At 44.3% G+C, this 20,205-nt stretch overlaps 1 protein-coding gene across 3 annotated transcripts in view; it reads left to right on the forward strand.

The window, feature by feature from the left end:
* SARDH (sarcosine dehydrogenase) overlaps positions 1-20,205 on the forward strand; it is a 185,320-nt gene that overhangs the window by 13,048 nt on the left and 152,067 nt on the right. For all 3 annotated transcript variants that reach the window (XM_040324151.1, XM_040324152.1, XM_040324153.1), the window contains exons 3-5: positions 10,162-10,340; positions 17,109-17,288; positions 17,508-17,631. In XM_040324151.1, the coding sequence (XP_040180085.1) occupies positions 10,162-10,340; positions 17,109-17,288; positions 17,508-17,631 (483 nt within the window). The remainder of the gene's footprint in view (positions 1-10,161; positions 10,341-17,108; positions 17,289-17,507; positions 17,632-20,205) is intronic.

Below are 20,205 nucleotides of genomic sequence, written 5' to 3' on the forward strand. Positions count from 1 at the left end.
AAACCCGGACACATTATTCAGATTGGGCTGTGGCTCCCCAAGTAACCAAGATAGTCTCACACAAATCTGTTGCCATCCGGGAGCTGCGGGCAGCTGTCTGGGAGCTGGTTCAGCATCACTGGGGGGGCAAGGTGATGATGTCAGCAAAACAATTTGGCCACACCCACATTTTGCTTCGGCACGCTATGCGCACCACATTACTACTCTCCTTGGGGCACCCAAAGTGTTCGGATTTGGCTTGAAGAAAAGGTGGCAGCCCTAGCCAGTCAGTTGTGCTGCAGTGCTAGGAGTATGATGATAGAAGAGAGCCAAGGGACAGAGAGATGGCCTCATAACTGGGCTGCTTCTCCAATAGAGGCTATATACGTCCCTTTCCAGTGGCATTTGGGTTAAAATGCCACAAATACTACAGCTGCTGACTTTTAAAAGAAGGACACTGTAACAGTCAGGGGTTAACGCCGTTAACGATATTCCCTTCCACCCAAGACACGACACTATCCAGCAGACGAACACGACCCATAGGATTCCCCAGAAACGATACACACACAGCTCTGTTCTCTGGTTCAAACCAATAGATACTTTAATGGTAAACTCCAGGCTTCTTATATACAGTTTAGGAACCCCAATGAACAATGGCTTAACTCCACCCACAACATGACACAAGGAGCCCAATACACATCTTTAGTCAGACTTTTTGGCACCGAGATAATCTACATGAGCTAATTAGCTACAGCTGACAAGTCAGACATCAAGACTCCGACTTCTCTCACCTGCTATGCAATACACATTCCTTTAGTAAACATCTGACCTTTAGACTTAGCTAACTCACAACACAACTTATCATCAATAGAACTTCACACAATACAGTGTCAATTAGCATAACACAATGAAAAGGTCTTTAGAAGCCAGACTAAGGTTAGTTTACATCACAGTAGCAGACTTAATTACCCCCTTAACAGTCTGTGTTCCCACATGGATGAGTCACTCTTCTATTGACCTGTTGGGTTTAGAATCAACAACCTGTAATTAGTTCTTGCAGACATTCTTGAATATATTGTGGATTACAGACCCATGTTAAAACAATCCAACATATGTCCCTTATTTCCTGGCTCAATCTGTGTAAGAGCTTCTGGGTCCAACGCCCCTTCCGTTACAGACACTGAGGCCTTGTACTCACGACCGGATCTGTGCGCTGGAAACTGTCTGCCCGACAGTTTCCGGCGTACAAGGCTGATTTGTGTTTTGTTCCGCTGGCGTGTACACACCAGCGGACCAAATTCCCGTCGTACCGGAACGCGTGCACGTAAACTACGTACGACGTCACTATAAAGGGGAAGACCAAAGTTAATGGCGCCGCCCTCTGTTCCTCTTTTGCTAGTTACGTGTTTGCTCGTGTTAGTGAAGGTTTGGTTAGAGCTGATTCGCGCTTCTCGGTCTCCAGGCTTTGACAGCGTGTATTCACGGGTTCAGTGCGTGTGCTTGCGGTAACGTAGTTGTCATTCGGCTATAGGCAAGCAGGTTGTTTCTGCTTTAGCAGTTGCATCCTGTGCGCTCGTATCTGTTTGTCACGCGTTTGTCGCAGGTAGTGCTGGATTTGCGAGTGCTTTCTGTTTCAGTGTGTTCTTGACTGACCAGCCGGCCGGTTTGAAGCCATGATGGAGCAGCAGCGTCAATTTTCGCGAGTTGGTGCTGTTTATGGGATGGCTGCTGGATATGTTCATTTGTCCAGTACTTTGGCCAGAAACAGGGGGCGGAGGCGTTTCTGGACCAAGAATTGGTTGCGCCAGCGTGACCAGTTCTCACATATGCCTCTGCTTAGGGAACTCCAGGAGAATAATCCTAATGACTTTAGGAATTTTCTCCGCATGACGGACCCCGTATTCAACCGTCTGCTGGATCTTCTGTCCCCCTATATCACGAGGCAGGACACTGTGATGCGCCAAGCCATCACGGCCGAGCAGAGGCTTATTGCCACGTTGCGGTACCTGGCGACTGGGAGGAGCCTGCAGGACCTCAAGTTCTCGACAGGCATCTCTCCGCAGGCGCTTGGGGTCATCATACCGGACACGTGTGCTGCCATCATCAAAGTTATGCATGAGGAGTATATTAAGGTAAGTTTCCTGGCTCTAATAATGTGTCCAACTAACTTTATTTTTATTTTCCCAGATATGCTGTGTGTTTAACTAACGTTACCTTTTCTCCCTATGCATGTTGATATCAGCTTTACATGTTTTATTCTTGGCCTACCTGCATATTTGTCCATTACCCAATATTAACCTGTCCAGCATGCTATCCTAGGGACAAACCCACCTTGCCATTTTTTCTAACAGGACTTTTTGGTTTTTGTGCCCCCCCCCCCTTCAAACTTTTATTGTCCCCATCAGAGGGCTGTGGAGTCTCTTAATGAAGTGGCCCTATATATTTCATTTCCCAAATTCTCCATGCACATTTTTCTAATGCAATTTTAATACTGTGAACTGTCACAAGGATGCTTGTAGGATGTATTTGTTACAAAGTACTAAATCTCTAATTTTGTTTGTCCCCACAGCTACCCTCCACACCACAGGAATGGCAGTCTGTGGCTTCCCAATTTGCCCAGCGGTGTGATTTTCCAAACTGCGGTGGAGCAATAGATGGGAAACACGTCCGCATTGTGCCCCCACCCCGCTCGGGGTCGTACTATTATAATTACAAGGGTTATCATAGTATTGTGTTGATGGCGGTGGTGTCGGCACAGTATGAGTTTCTATATGTGGACGTGGGGAAGAACGGCCGGATGTCTGATGGGGGAGTGTTCGCACGGACTGATTTCTATGATCGTCTCCAAGCTGGTGGTCTGGCATTGCCACCAGATGAAGATAATGTGGAAGGACTTCCGTTTGTGTTCCTAGCGGACGAGGCTTTCGGGCTTGGTCCTCACCTCATGCGGCCTTTTCCCCAGAGGACCCTCACCTCAGAGAGGAGTGTGTTTAATTTTCGGTTGGCCAGGGCTCGGAGGGTAGTCGAGAATGCCTTTGGGATACTCACCAACCGGTTCCGCCTGTTCAGGACATCGATACATCTGGCGGAATATAAATTGGACACCGTTGTATTTGCCTGCTGCATTTTGCACAACTTTTTACGCAGGCACTCCCAGACGTACCTACCCGACATCGGTTCTGAGGCAAGACTACCCTCAGATCCCCTTCCCGGGCTGGACACTGGTCGCGCTGGCTTGGCCCCCCAATCAGCTCGTGAGGTACGCGACAAATATGTTGAGTACTTCATGGGTCGGGGGGCCATTGCTATGCCAGATCATATTTCTTTCTAATTCGGCCCCCAAAGAAAGGAATATTCTCAAAAATAATAAATAATTAGACCATTGGACTTTATACAGTTGTTTGTCATTAATGCTTTTTCTCTTTTTCTGTCTTCCTGGTTCTCTAACTAACTTCTTCAATTGTAATGCATAATTGATTTCTCCACTTTTAGTAACTAACCACATTTTGCACAGTATTCACTCATCTACAAACAGGGTATTGAGTCTAGAAATAAGAAGCAACTCCATTTGTAAATGTTGAGGTCAATTTTTTTTAATTTTTGCTTGTTCATGACCCCAAAAATAATTTTATATTTTTTTCATTACTCCCTGCTTTTGTACTTAGGAGTCGTCAAAATTTTTTTACAAATTTTTTTTTTTTTTCAGGTAATTCAACCAAAAATATTATGCAGATTATACATTTATTAACAAGTTCACTTTTTTTTTCCTCAAATATAGTTAGATTTATTGTTTACATATATATATATATATAGATTATATTTGGTGGGGTGTTTACCGCCTTAAATTTTTTTTGGCCCATATTTTTTAGGCACAAAAAACAATAATTTTTTAACCATTTTTTTTTTTTTTTGGTGTTTTTTTCTAAAAGAAAATTTTTAGGTGAGAATTTGGAGTCAAATCTCTACTTCACTAAATTCAGTGATTAGAGAGAATTATAATTCTATATATATATTTTAAAAATTTTTTGGCGTTGTTTATTCTTTATGGTCTAAACTTTATAGTATCCCAAAATGTTCAACATGGTCAAAAAGTAACAAAATCAAATTCCAAATATATAAAAACTCACAACAGCAGTCAGTCATGGTGTGCTTTCACACTGGAACACGCCAAAATTGGAAGATACACACATTCAGTGCAAACTCGCCAAATGTCATTGGTTCAACAGACAAATGGCCACATGTGCTATCTGACATCATGGGTGATCAATGTCTGTGTTTTGTGGGAGCAAACCCTTCCTCTCAACTACTTGAGGATGGAGGAGGGGGTTGGACCCACAAAGCACAGACATTAGATATTCTGTGATGGCAGATAGCACATGTTGGCACACTGTGTGTGTATCTTCAAATTTTGGCGTATTCATTATTCAAACTGTAAAAATGTTTGTGGGGGCGGGGGATGGGCGGGGGGTGTTTCAGTCTTTGACACGGCCCATCATGTCAATAATGTTCTTAAAATTAGATTCGATCACCATCATTCTTTGCCGCATATTGTCCATTTCCGTGCTGCATTCCAAAAGGACATTTGTTACATTCTGTTCCATGAGAAACATCCTTTCACGCATATTGTGCATTTCAGTGCTGCACTCCATTACCTGCTGAATAATTATAGCAGCACTTGCACGTGAAAATATTGGCACACCATCCTCCTCCCCTAAAACAAAAAAAAAAAATGGCATTTACAACATTATTTTTCGATGAGGCCTATCTACATATGTTTTTTTGAATCAAGCTAGGGTGACACTGACCTGATGGGCTTCTCCTTTCCACCTCTTCGACATCTTCTATCACTCCTCCTTCTTCCACCACCTCCCCATCATCTTCAATCACTCCTCCTTCTTCCACCACTTCCCCATCATCTTGGACTCCTCCTTCATCCATCAATCCACCTTCTTTCAATTCGCCAAATTGTTCTTCCGCCACTTGCCCTTCATCTGCTATGACTTCTAAGTCCAAAATTACTTCTTCCTCCTCTCTTCCTTCCTCCTTTCTTCCTTCCTCCTCTCCTTCCACATCCTCCTCTCCTTCCACATCCTCCTCTCCTTCCACATCCTCTTCTCCTTCCACATCCTCCTCCTCCTCCACATGTTGAGATGGAAGATTTTGGCCTTGTCTGGCCCTCTCTGCCTCCTCCAAATGCTGGCGACTTCTTTCCCCTGAAATAAACCAAAAAAAATGTAGACTCATCAGCACACAGATATTGGAGAGCATAAATCGCACACATTGCTTAGAAGGTGCTTTCATTTAGTTACTTTTATCTTTCACCAAACCTACATTTTGCAATTACTTCTATATGGCAAGCTCTGATCCTGCCCCTTTTTAGCAAAGTGACACACATGGATGTCCCCCCTAAACTGTATTTCTGGGAGACCCTACCAAAACCCATTTTTGATTTGGGGAGACACAGGTGCTCTGCATTGCAGATGTGAAAACATCTGCTTTATTACCACTGTTTTTAGAATGAATCCTGTTTGCCTTTCCCATTCTCATACTTTTTTTTTCTAGAACTAGCTTTTACACAATGTTTACAAACAAAGTTTTTGGCCAGTGAGCCATGTCCAGGTGTGTTGTTCCTGGAATAACCGAGCCTTTCTGATAAACTATGTGATGTTACGTTGTTTACTAAGAACACTGTTTGTAAATATGTAGTTATTTATGTCCTAAAAAATAAATGACAACATGTCTTTAAAATTACAAGCAGGCCAAGGAGGCAGATGGTGAAATATACATGGCAACACATTATTGCAGACAATCACCCCCCCCCCCCCAACCCCAATATATATTTACTTACTTTTACGCAGAATTTTAAGTATTTTCTTCATCTGATGTGGCTCCCTCAATTTTAAGTCTGACCATCGTTTCCTCAGCTGTTCCTTGGACCTGGTGATCCCAAACATCCTCTGCATTCTCCTCGCCACCTTGTCCATAATATGTGCCTTTCGGCGGTTAGGGGTCTTGTATGGCCCTAATTCACCATCATAGTCCTTCTTTCGCATGATGTAAACTAACTCCACCATTTCCTGGAACCGCATATTAGTGGCTTTATATCTTCTTTTCCTTGATCGGGACGTCCCTGCCTCTGTCCCTTCACTTGTGGCATGAGAGCATCGTGCCCGCTCGTGTGACATCGCCATCTTTCCTTTCCCACAGAGATTATGGGCGTGGAAAAGATGAATTCTTACGCCATGGGCGGAGAAGAGGGCGGCGTTTAATACATACGCGGAGTGTAGAGAATGCAAACAACGTGTTTACGTCCGTTACGCGGAGAATCTTCGAGCGCATCCAGAACATACACAGTTAACGCCATATTTCCTAAACTCATTGATTAGGGGCCTCGCAAAGGTGACGAGGGCGGGGTTTCATAAATACGCGGAGTGTTTAAAAGGTTTACGCCGTGATTACGCATCTTACGCGGTAATTAGGCGAGCGTGAGAAACGAGGAGCGAGAGACAGGAAGGTAAGGAAATTAAAAATGTGATCAGCAGAGGCCTTGAAAATGTAGACACATGGGATGGGGGTTTGGGCTGTTGGTTGCACCCTTTTTAAGCTATTCTGTCTATGGGGTACCACAATGTTATTTTGGTATCCAAATGCTTTTGGACACCTCACAAAATAGAGATGTGAACAATGCTGTACCTCATTGACAAGTTTTTGAATGGTGTATTCAGATCAGGCAAAGTATTGTTCAAGTGTTGGTTGTACAGAGGTCATTAGGAAGTGTCTTTTATGTCATCCATTGTCAGGGGCATGAGATTTACACATGAAAGAGTGCCTAGATGAAAACTGTCATTTGTAAGCATTGTTTAATTTAATATATTTAAAATATTTACTGCAATGTGAACAATGGCTCTGCATCTAGCAAATCAATGTTTGGTACAAGCAATGCGGCCGAGCTGCCAATCATTGTTTAAACAAGAGAGACTGTGTTTGGAATTAGATATAGGTAATAAATTTGAAGACACATATTAGATCAAGGTCAACGCTGATCCTTTGGAATATTTATGTTTCTGTGGTTTATGTTTTTGTAATCTAGACTCAAAAAGAAATATAATTTTGCTAAAATTGCAATGGACCTCCTACAAAGCAAGGAATCTATAGAGGCCTTACTTCAAAAATACCAGGAGACGCCCATCCTGTGGAATTCAAAACACTCGTTATATTGCAATAAAGAGGTACGAGCGGCAGCACTAGAAGAGCTAGCAAATTATATGCAAACTTGGGTGCCAGGATGCACTGCCAACATGGTGAAGGATAAACTTGCCAACCTCAGAAGCACATACAGGAGAGCATACAAAGCTAATAAAATCAAAAAATCTGGAGCAGCAGCAAGACAAGCAAAGGAACCCAAACTGTGGTATTATAAACAGATGGCTTTTTTGCGGGACGAAATGGAAGGCAGGAAAACGATGTCCAGTCTTTCTTCCAACCTTTCCTCCATGCTACCTTCCAGCGGACCTTCCCCAGATGACCACAGCCCTGCAGAGTCGGAGGAAGAGGGCCTGGCTGACAGAGATGCAGATCTGCCACCCTTCGATGAGGAGGTATAGTAGTTTCCTCTATATTTATGGCGTAAATAATTCTTGGTGGATTAATGATTAGATATTGTAAAAAAAAAACCAAGCTGGAAAAAAGCAAACAAAAAGGTGTACAGACAAATAGGTGTCAGGGATGACAACTGCAGGGGTCAGAAGTAGAGTGTATTCAAGTAATAATGAACAGAAAATACTGAACGAAAAACATGAAAATGAGTGTGGTTTTATTTAGCGAAATTGTAAATAAATTCTTTTTTTTTCCACACAGGAAGAAGAGATCAGCCAGGAGGTGGCAGATCCTCAGGTGTCTGTCAGCCAGGAGGAGGCCGGGGTCAGTGGCAGCCAGGAGGAGGCCGGGGTCAGTGTCAGCCAGGAGGAGGCCGGGGTCAGTGGCAGCCAGGAGGAGGCCGGGGTCAGTGGCAGCCAGGAGGAGGCTGGGCCCAGTGGCCTGCAGCAGGTCCACCCGGCCAGGAGAACCACCACCAGCCAGTCTTCTCCCCCCCAGGTGAGGCCATCAGGCCGAAGGAGGCAGTTGAGGCCTGTGGAGGAGGCAAGCCTCCGCATGATCCAGGAGGCAAGCGCCATCATGAGGGCCCCCCTCAACCCCACAGAGGCCTTCAGTGCCTCATTGGCCCATGATTTAAATGAAGGGGAGGAGGACCAGAGAAGACTGGCAAAGGCCCTGATGAACCAGGTCCTTTGGTGGATGCAGAGGGGCCTGCTGACCCCAGACACTGGGCTATGTGACCCGGCCCGGCTTGCGGAACACCATCCTCCTGCTGCCACATCAACCCCACCTGCAAGACCCCGTGTTCGATCCGCTGGAAGGCTGCCTGGAGGGAAGGCTGGAAAGAGGAGGAAACGTTGATTTTCTGCCTTCCATTTCCTTCCACATAAAGGACATCTTGTTTGTACTACCACAGTTTGGGTTCCTTTGTTTGTGTGCTGCTGCTTCATATTTTTGTGTTTGGCTCCTGAGGCTTGGAAGTTTATCCTTCACCATGTTGGAAATGCAAGTTTGCATATAGTTTGCTATCTATTCTAGTGCTGCCGTTCTTTTTATTTTTTGTGATGACATTTGCCTGAATAAAAGGCCTTTTGCTTTCATTTGAAAACATGTCTATTGTTTGATATACTGTGGGGATTATTAGGCAGCAAACCTTTAATAAATATACAATGGGTAATTTACAAAGGACACACTCCTTGGGGGGTGGGTACATTTGGTGTGCCAACATGGTTTAATATTCTCTAATGAAACACCAAAAAAAAAAAAAAAAAATTAAAAAAACATGTAAAAAAAAAATAGTTTAAATGGTGACATAACTAGAAACAAAAAAAAAAAAATTAAAAAATGAACATTCCTTTACAAAAATGACTACTCTAAATTATGGAGGACCACCAACCAAAACACACGTCTGGCATAGAAAACATTATTAAAGGATTACATCACAAGCAAGAAATGTGACATTTCAGTATGGGACAACTCTATTGAAATTGCATCAGCAAGAGAACGGGGTTATTCTAGCAAGAGAAGAATTAAGAAAACGAGGCTTTAAAATGTGGTTTAGTGCGCCTTTTTAAGACATTGTTCTCTTGCTAGAATAAAAGGTTTCTAATGACGAATGTGCCATATCCCAAAGAAACGCGAGTTTTACCTGAACGAGCGCTCCCGTCTCCTCATTTGGACTGAGCATGCGCGGGGTTTTTGTACGCTGCTTTTGTGTACAGACGACCGAACATGTCTGACGGACACGATTCCAGCAGACTGTTTTAAAGCAAGACCAGGAAACAGTTGTTCGTTGGAAAACGGTCTGGCCGACGATTGTTTGCTGGAATTCTGTACGTTACTGCCTACACACGAACGAACATGTCCGCTGAAACTGGTCCGCGGACCAGTTTCAGCAGACATGTTTGGTCGTGAGTACGAGGCCTGACTTGTCCAGGGGGCTCGCAATGTCCTCACCCGAAGCTGATCCGTTCCCTTGGCTCCAGGTACAGGCGCTGACATTGCTAGTAAGGCAATCGAGAAGTAAAGCCTTGCGGCTTCACAGCCTGGTTCCCTACTGCGCATGTGCGAGTCGCGCTGTGCGTTCTGAGTGGTCCCTGCTGTCTTCTGGGACCTGTGTATCCCAGAAGACAGACATGGCATAGATCATCGCAGATCCTGCAGCAATCTTTTGTCGGAAGTAGGAGCAAATACCTGTATTAGACAGGTATCTGCTCCCCCTGAAATGTGCCAAATGTGACACCGGAGGGGGGGAGGAATCCAGACAACGGAAGTTCAATTTTTGGGTGGAACTCCGCTTTAAATATAATCCTTTAGCAAGTAAAATGGCTCCCATATATGTATTTTATCTGTAATTTGCCTGGAGGTCAGCTTTAACAACTGCTGAGATAAAATCTCTGCCACACAGTGATTTCATTGTTTTCGGCAGACTCCAAATTTATCATTGTGAGAAGAAGCAGTAGAGCCCAACCGCTGAACAGCACTGTAAATATAATCTGAATGTTTCTCTTAAACCCCATGGTATTTTGAGTCCAGCAGGTGTAGAGGCTGCCCCTTGCATGACCCACAACTTTTTCTGTCTTTCAGGTCTCTTGTGGCAGCTTCGGCCCAGTGACGTTGAGGTGGAGCTGCTGGCGCACACACGTAAGGTAGTCAGCGAGGATCTGGAGCAGGAGACTGGACTGCACACCGGGTGGATCCAGAATGGCGGTCTGTTCATCGCCTCCAACAAGCAGAGGCTGGATGAATATAAAAGGCTCATGTCTGTAAGCATTTATAAAATCCTGCCAAAATGTATCTGCTGTAAAAGTCTTGTAACTACACCCAGTGCTGCAGATTGCTGGCTTATGGAAAAGCAGTGCCAAAATGAAGTGATTTGTGCGGAAAGCTTCTGAGTTTGGAACAATTATAAACTGGAGTATGTTGGTGGAGGAACTGGAGGTGCTCCAAACTAAGGAGTTGTCTCACCTTGTTTTCTGGGTCACTGGAGACACAAGCAAGAATTCCATCCTATATTTACTCTGGGAGAGCCCTTTCACACTGGGGTGGTGCGGGCATTAGCGGTAAAGTGCTACTAGTTTTAGCGGTGCTTTACCGCTGTTATAGTGGTGCTTTTTGGCCACTAGCGGGGCGCTTTTAACACCTCACTCGCGGCCAAATTAATAGCGCCTGTGTTGTGGCACTGCGGAATTGCTTTGCAGACGCTTTGGCAGTGCTTCACATTCATTTCAATGGACAGGGGTAGAGTAGGAGCGCTGTATACAAAGATGCTGCTTGCAGGACTTTTTTTTCCATCCTGCAAGCTCACCGCTCCAGTGTGAAAGCACTCGGGCTTTCACACTGGTGTGGCTTGAGAAGTGCTTTTCAGGCACTTTACAGATGCTATTTTGAGCGCTAAAATGCCTTAAAAGCGCCCCAGTGTAAAAAGGGATTAGGTCCAGAAAAACAGAAAAATACTCAGTCCTTTTCCATTTTTTTCTGGACCAGGATGGTAATAATGTAAAAACACACAAGTGCATTTAGGCCCCATGCACACGAGACGCTGGTAAACGCGTGTTCAGAGGCATTTGGACAGCTTTTTCAACTGCCCCTGAACACATTCAATGTTATCCTATGTGTCCATGCACACAGTCTCGTTTATTGCCGTTTTTAGGCAGTTGTGTTTAACCTCGTTTTTCCAGAAGCAAAAAAATGGGTTCAGACGCAAACGTTTTCCACAACTTGTGGCAGGTGAGGTGGCCAGGTGACATGGCCTGGTGACGTGGCCAGGTGATGTGGCAAGTGGACAATCCACAACTTGTGGCAGGTGATGTGGCCAGGTGACATGGCAGATGACGTGGCCAGGTGACGTGGCAGGTGACGTGCCAGGTGATGTGGCAAGTGAACAATTCACAACTTGTGGCCAGGTGACGTGCCAGGTGACATGGCCAGGTGACATGACAAGTGGACAATCCGCAACTTGTGGCAGGTGACGTGGCCAGATGACATTGCCAGGTGACGTGGCCAGTGGACAATCCACAAGTTGTGATGTGGCAAGTGGACAATCCACAACTTCTGCCAGGTGACGTGGCAGGTGATGTGACCAGGTGACGTGTCCAGTGGACAAGCCACAACTTATGGCAGGTGACATGGCCAGGTGATGTGGCAAGTGGACAATCCACAACTTGTGGCAGGTGATGTGGCCAGGTGACGTGGCAGGTGACGTGGCCAGGTGATGTGGCAAGTGAACAATTCACAACTTGTGGCCAGGTGACGTGCCAGGTGACATGGCCAGGTGACATGACAAGTGGACAATCCGCAACTTGTGGCAGGTGACGTGGCCAGGTGATGTGGCAAGTGAACAATCCACAACTTGTGGCCAGGTGACGTGCCAGGTGATGTGAACAGGTGACGTGGCCGGGTGACGTGGCCGGGTGATGTGGCAAGTGGACAATCCGCAACTTGTGGCCAGGTGACGTGGCAAGTGGACAATCCACAACTTGTGTCAGGTGACGTGGCCAGGTGATTTGGCAAGTGGATAATCCACAACTTGTGGCAGGTGACGTGGCCAGGTGACATGGCCAGGTGATGTGGCAAGTGGACAATCCACAACTTGTGGCAGGTGTCGTGGTCAGGTGACGTGGCAAGTGAACAATCCACAACTTGTGGCAGGTGACATGGCCAGTTGACGTGGCAGGTGACGTGGCCAGGTGACGTGGACAATCCACAACTTGTGGCAGGTGGCGTGGCCGGTGACGTGGCAAGTGGACAATTCACAACTTGTGGCAGGTGACGTGGCAAGTGGACAATCCGCAGCTTGTGGCAGGTGATGTGGCAAGTGACACGCTATATACAAGTACACTGCTGCTCTCTCAGCTGCTACTCACTCTGGTCTCACAAAATGGCTGAAATGGTTAAATAATACTGATTTTTGAGCTTAGGGAGGGTCTTATGATGTCTCTTAACTAAACACTTATAAACGCAAACACGGTAAAACTAAGCAAAATTTGCGGCTAAACTGGCATTTTGCATGGGGCCCTAATCCACCTGCCCATAGAGCTGCGTGGAGCTTCCAATCAGGTCCGCATGAAAAAACTGACAGGCTGACCTGATCGGAAAGCCTGTGTGAAAGGGCCCTAAAGGAATACTCTGGAGTTTATTTATTCATCAATCTTACCTTGGTCAGCTTAAAGAGAATGTGTCACTAGCAGGCATCTATAATAACTGGAATCTCCACCGCTGATCTGTGGTAATAGTGCAACATTTGCTCTTGTAGAATGCTGTGTGTGCTGTTTTCCACTTGTATTCTCTCCCTGTTAGAACAGACAGGTCAGGCAGCAAGACTCCTATTGTGTCTGACCTGTCTCCCCCGCCTGAGATTATGGCTTATGGCTCACACACACTATCCGGAGAGCTGGGAGAGGGTAAAACTGCCCATTAACGTTTTTTTTCATGTACTTCTGAGAACACCTTAATTTGACATTTGAGTGTCTGTAATCAGCATTGACCTCAACCAGACTATAGGACAGCCTTACAGCCTGACATTATGCCTGACATATGGCATGACATTTTCACTTTATCAGGAAGGACAATGCAAGAAAAGAACAAAAAATAAAGTCTTTCAATTTAAGATTTGAAACTCAAATTGTTACAGCTGTCCTTTTGGGGACACATTCTCTTTGAATTAGGCTAACCCACATCTATAAAAATGTATAAATAAAAAGCTTTGTAGATTCCCTATAAGGTAGTCGGAGACATTGGACCCTTATGTTGATAAATTGTATCAGGCAGCAGTTTGACTCCTAGACCAGCCTTTTTCAACCAGGGTGCCTTCAGGTTTTTTTAGGGGTTCCTTGGCAAAATACCTAAAAATTGTATACAAGCCAGCAGGTGGATGAAGCCTGTCTTTTAGGTACACAAGACACAGGTTTTCAATCTTTACATTACAACCTTCTGGTCACTAGTGTCATAACAACCAATGACGTCATGGGATAAGGAAAATCGTCAGAGCATCCTTGTTTGTACCTCTCCATCAGCACTAGGGTCACAATATCTGAGTGAGGGAGAAGAGAAACATTGGCACATTAGTCAGTACCAGTGTGCAAAGGTGTGTTTACTTTGCAAGAATAAATCATCTCTAATGTTGGGTGTATTATGGGGTAGTTTAACAAAGGGCGTCCTAACTTTGCGGCGGCGTAGCGTATCGTGTTTACACTAAGCCGCCGTAAGTTAGCGAGGCAAGTACATGATTCACAAAGTACTTGCCTGCTAAGTTACGGCGGCGTAGCCTAAAGCGGGCGGGCATAAGGGCGCCTAATTCAAAATCGGCTGATGGGGTGTGTTTAATGTCAATTTGGGTTGACCTGACGTGACTGACGTTTTTTTTTAACGGTGCATGCGCCTATTGGTTTCGACGTGGACGTAAATGACGTAGATCCCTATTCACAGACGACTTGCGATAGGACGGCGCAAGCCGTCGTATCTTAGATAGGTTTAAGTGTATCTCTGTTTGAGAATACACTTAAACTTAGGTCGGCGCAGATTCCGAGTTAGGTCGGCGTATCTACTGATACACCGGCCTAACTCTTACTGAATCTAGCTATATGTGTGTGGATGTGCCGCGATATGTAAAACTATTAGTTTTGTTTTTTATATTTCAGAATGGGTGCCTTGAGATGCACAATTTTAAAGGATGCCTTGACTGAAAAAAGGTTTTTAAACACTGTCCTAGACTGTGTTGAGCATGTTTAGCTGTTTGTGCATGTTTATACAGGGAAGGGAAATTGAACAATCTGGCGATTCAGTTCTGCATGTTTATAGGAGGTAGGCGTAAAAAAAAAAAAAAAAAAAAATCAGCAGTATTTCTTTGTCTTGATGATTGCTGCTGCATAAAGAAGCACATCTCCCTGTCTTATATGTGTGCTCTCTGGCATAATATAGTTTAATGCTGATATCACACTCGTGTCAGTTACAGATCAATCAAGCCGCTAATTGTTTACACGTTAGCTTCACACCCAGCTGAGCTGCGAGAAATGTTGTAAATGGCGTCATGTAAATTGCTACAGTTTCTCTGCACGGCGCTAAAAGGTCTCCTGTACCGCAGGTGTGAATTTTACTGTGAAATACTAGTAGAAATTAGTTTTAAAACAGCCCCTAGTGATGTGATGCAATATTTTATATACTGTGATAATAGCCAGAGCTATAACAATTGTCAACAAACACAAGGAAAATACTTTTCTCGTCGTCTTGCACGCACGTTCATGCGTGGTCCCTTGCATTTCGCTTTCGACAGCGCTACAAAATGCACTGGAACGTGCAAAAGGTCACAGTGGACTCGTTACTTTTGCAAATCACACTGCACAGACCATATGGTACTGTGGCACCATGTGATATGTTGGCCACAAAAGTGCTGCCTTTGCAAGGTGTGTTTGGGGTGCTTTTAACAATTAATTGGCACCCACACAGAACGCACCTTTCCCACATCACATTTCAGGGTGAATGGGCCCTTAGGGCGGGTTCACACTAGCGTGCTATGTGATTCACACCGCACTGCAGTGCAAATCACATGCGATGTCCGTGTAATGTGATTTCAGCCATACAGATAGTATGGATGAAATTGCATCGCATTTGGACTAAACTCACACAGGACCCTTTTTTTTTTGGTCCGCACCAGAATAGGTGTTCACATATGCGATCCGAATCATGTCTGAACTGACAGTTCGCAGTGCGATATGCGAGCTGAAATGGGGGTGTCATTAACAATGTATTGACACTCACCAGCAGTTTGCATATGGCAGTGTGAACTGTCGTGCGAGTCAAGTGCGATGCGGGAACCCGCAGTGGATTTGCAGGGTTCCCGCATCGCACTAGTGTGAACCCAGTCTTAACGAAATGTATGGATTCTGACATTGCTGACCTTGACTGAAAAATTTGCCTTTAGGCTGGGTTCACACTAGTGCGATGCGGGCACTCATACGAGCCGCCTCTGTGTGTCCATAACTGCACTCAGAAGGCTTTTTACCTTAATGCAGAGAATGCATTAAGTAAAAATAAAAAATACCTCAGCCTTTAGATCATGGAGTCCAGTGTTGCCTTGCTTGAGGCATAAGTAGTGTCTACATCTCTGTTCCCCAACACTGCCATCTTTCATGGGATCCAGTGCATGTGCAGACACACTCCAAGTCTGTAATGTCTACGGAACCTGGCAGAGGCCCTGCAGCATGTCTGCACATGCACCACACCCCCTGAGCATGCGCAGATGCACTCCTGGTTTCTGACAGTTCTATAGCATGCCATAGACTGTGTGGTGCATGTTTGAAAGATCTCTCAATCTGCTTCTGGAAGTCTTATGTTGTGTGTAGGGGTAGGGGTATGCATGAGAAGATTAAAACTCCAGGGAGGCACCGTCCCCGCAGAATATGAAAATTCAGTACAAAGTACAAAATAGGGTGGGACTTTAAATGTGCCTCGCGGGGTTTAGAAAAAAGTAAATGAGTATGGCCACACTTATGATACATCTGACCAGGATCTACACACACTGGACCAAAGTAACACTAATCCTGGTCAGATGTATCATAAGTGTGGCCATACTTATTTACTTTATACTAAACCCCGCGAGGCACATTTAAAGTCCCACCCTATTTTGTACTTTTTGAATTTTGGAAGTCTATGTCACACATCCCTGAAGGCACTTTACAAGATTTTGCGCATTTGCAAAAGATCTGTGGCATGTCTGCGCATGTGCCAGGCCCCACTATGCCGTTCTGGCCTAGACTGGGATTTAAGGAGCAAATATATAATTAAAAAAATAAAAGTAGATATTAAAAAATGTAAATAAGTAATTTAAAGCGCAACTCCACTTTTTTTTTTAAAACATTCTCCTCTGGGTGATCATGTACATTATAAGGATTTCAACAAACTTTGTTTCAGATTCCTACTTTGTTTTTATTTTACTTGCTCAGCGGAGATTGCTCCGCTGATCCCAGCTGAGCCGGCGGATGACAGGGCGGTCCCCGCCACACTGTGCAGGGACCGCCCTGTCTTTTCTCCTCTCTCCTCTATGGGGGGATCGGATGAACACGGACCGTCTGTAACTCCAATCACACAAGCAGAAAATTATGTTTTTTGGGGGGCGTTCTGTACACATTATTTGTACCGAACACCTCCAGGTAGCTATATTGCATTGCATTTTCAGAAAATTACAGTGCTGTAGATTGAAAAGAAATTGTAAGTTTTAATAACGTTCGATTACAATATGACTTGTGTCGCAATTGTATACGCTATATTATTTTTTCTTTATTTGCTAATTTTTTTCCCCATGGAAGTGGAGTTACCGTTTAACAAGCACATGAAAATATCCAATGTCAAAAATGGCTAATACTACCTGGTAAGAAACAAGTATGTGTGTAGGAACAGAGCATTTTGCCCACAGGACATACATTTATGGAGAAACCCTTGTTCTCCAGCTAACTCCGAATGTGGCAGCACAGTTGTTAAAATACTTTGTATCTCAAGAAATGTTTTGGGATTTTAACTGTCAGTTTTGTCATGTATAGCTGGGAAAGGTTTATGGCGTGGAGTCATACGTCTTGTCGCCAGCAGAGACTAAAGACTTGTACCCGCTCATGAATGTGGACGATCTCTATGGCACCTTGTATGTTCCAAAAGATGGGACCATGGACCCCGCGGGTACCTGCACCACCCTGGCCAGAGCATCGACCACCAGAGGCGCACAGGTATGATGTTGTGTGATGATGTCCTGTGTCTGTATGACTGCAGCAGTCATTGGCAGTCATTGGCATGAATGCAAGGCATTTTTAGAATGGACAAACTGCAGAGAGAGCAACCCACTGTAATCTGTGCACACCAGTCCTGCCCCTTGCTTTCCTTCTCCTAATCTAAGTTCTGCTGTACAGAGAGTGACAGAGGATTAATGTGACAATCTGCATTTCTAGGTCATTGAAAATTGCCCGGTGACTGGAATTCAAGTGAAAACAGATGACTTTGGTGTAAGAAGGGTTGTGGCCGTGGAGACGGAGTATGGAACGGTGCAGACACCCTGTGTGGTGAATTGTGCAGGTAATGGAAAGTAGAGAAACACAGTTGTAAGTTTATTTCCTTAAAACTGCCCACATTTGTTACAATCAGATTGTACAATCTACCAAGATTAATGCAGAAATCTAAATGCGTTTGTGTGATCATACTTATAACCCAATACAATTTATTTATAACATTTTGAGGGGTTTACAGTATATGAAAAAAGTGTTTGGATAAGCAAAGATTTTTTTCAGACACCCTAGCCAGATTTGTGATTTCGTTTTTCGTTCTGTCAGTTGTTTAATTTTTTTAACCATTCAGCCTTTACCCAGTAGATTGCACAGATTGCAATATGTGGCCAGTTTACTACAAAAATTTGGCCTAGTTTACACTTCTGCTTGGTGGCAGTAAAAAAAAGGTGGCTAATCCATGTTTTTACATAAACCAACCTTGATCCTCCTTGACTCCCCTTACAGCTGGGGGAATCAAGGATGGAGAAGAATTTAGGGGTACTAGTAGATGACAGGTTGTGCAACAGCATGCAGTGCCAAGCTGCAGCTGCCACAGCCGGCAGAATATTAGCATGCATAAAAAAGGGATAAACTCCAGGAACAAAACCATAATTCTGTCACTTTATAAAACTCTGGTCAGACCTCATCTGGGATTTTCAGTCCAGTTATGCTCACCAGTCTTCCGAAGGGATGTGCTGGAGAGGGTCCAGAGAAGGGCAACGAAACTAATAAGGGGACTGGAGGACCTCAATTGTGAGGAATGGCTGCAAGCACAAAATGTATTCTCGTGGGAGAAAAAAAAGACGCTTAAGAGGAGATATGATAGCGATCTAGGAAATAAACTATTTAGTCATAGAGGGCTAGATTCAGATAGGTTAGCGGATCTTTAGATCCGCTAACCTATGTGATTTACGTTACGCCGCCGCAATTTTTTGAGCCAAGTGCTTTATTCAGAAAGCACTTGCCTCTAAAGTTGCGGCGGCGTATCGTAAATCCCCCGGCGGAATTCAAATTCTGCGGCTAGGGGGCGTGTACAATTCAAATCAGGCGTGTCCCCGCGCCAATCGAACAGCGCATGCGCCATCCGCAAATTTTCCCAGCGTGCATTGCTCCAAATGACGTCGCAAGGACGTCATTGGTTTTGACGTTAACGTAAATTAGGTCCGGCCGTATTCGCGAACGACTTACGCAAACGACGTAAAAAATTCAAAACTCTGCGCGGGAACGACGGCCATACTTAACATAGGATACGCCGCACTTACCCCTCCTATAGCAGGGGTAACTTTCCGCCGGAAAAAGCTGAACGCAAACGACGTAAAAAAAAAGCGCCGGGCGGTCGTTCGTTTCTGAATCGGCGTAAATGCTCATTTGCATATTTGACGCGTAAAAAATACAGAAGCGCCACCTAGCGGATCTTAGGCATATCTATGCGTAACCTGATTCTATGAATCAGGCGCATAGATATGACGGATTGGAGGAGAAGCGGTTTAACCTTAAACTACGTAGGGGGTTCTTCACTGTCAGGGCAATAAGGATATGGAACTCTCTCCCACAAGTGGTGGTGACTGCGGGGAGTATGGGCATATTTAAAATACTTTTTGATGTACATGTTAACCACTTCAATACAGGGCACTTTCACCCCTTTCCTTCCCAGGCCAATTTTCAACGCGCTGCAATTTCAATGACAAATGCACAGTCATGCAACTCTGTACCCAAATTAAATTTTTATCGTTTTGTTCACACAAATAGAGCTTTATTTTGGTGGTATTTATTCACAAAAAAATGGAGAAAAAAAAACAATATTTTCTACTTTCTATTTTAAAAGAATTCCAATAAAATCTAATTTTGTCAGAAATTTAAGACAAAATGTATTCTGCTACATGTCTTTGGTAAAAAAAAAAAAAAAATCCTGTTAAGTGTATAATAATTGTTTTGTATGATCACAGACAGATGATCATGTACAGATGATCAGACATATGTGTGCAGATGATCATTGGGACATATGATTTTACTGGGACATATGTAAGGGACAGGTGTTTTTACTGTGTGAGGAGAAGAGAGCTGATCGCCTAGCAGCCGGCTTTCTATTTACGTCACATGGTGGCTGTGATTGGCCGTCCTGTGATCAGGAGGGCCAATCACAGAGCCATGCTATGAGTAAGCGCCAGTAGTTACGATGTGAAACATGTCAGCTGTTGATTGCATCTTTGGCTGTATGTTTTTTTACCAATAAAGAAATCGTTGTTAGAGTGCGGCCATCCGGATTAAATTATTTTCTATATGCTATTTTGCATACTGAGCCAGTACCATCATTTGAGGAGGAGACGTTTTTTGTGACCCAGACACCTGAAGCAGGTTCTTTTCCCACCGATGGAAAAAACAAGATGCGCTATACAAAAAAAGATTTTTTTTTTTAAAGGTCATAACATAGATCAGTGTCCATAGATGATCTAAAACGTAAAGAAAGTCCTGATCCCCAGTGAAGTGAAGGAAACAGAAGAAACAGTCTATAAGTGTTGATCTAAGGTTGTGGTGACGATCCAATAGATAGAAAAACCTCCACCATAAATCAATATGTCTGCTTACCAGATAACCAGCGGTCTCT

This window comes from Rana temporaria, chromosome 9 (assembly GCF_905171775.1).
Source record: "Rana temporaria chromosome 9, aRanTem1.1, whole genome shotgun sequence".
Lineage (NCBI taxonomy): Eukaryota > Metazoa > Chordata > Amphibia > Anura > Ranidae > Rana > Rana temporaria.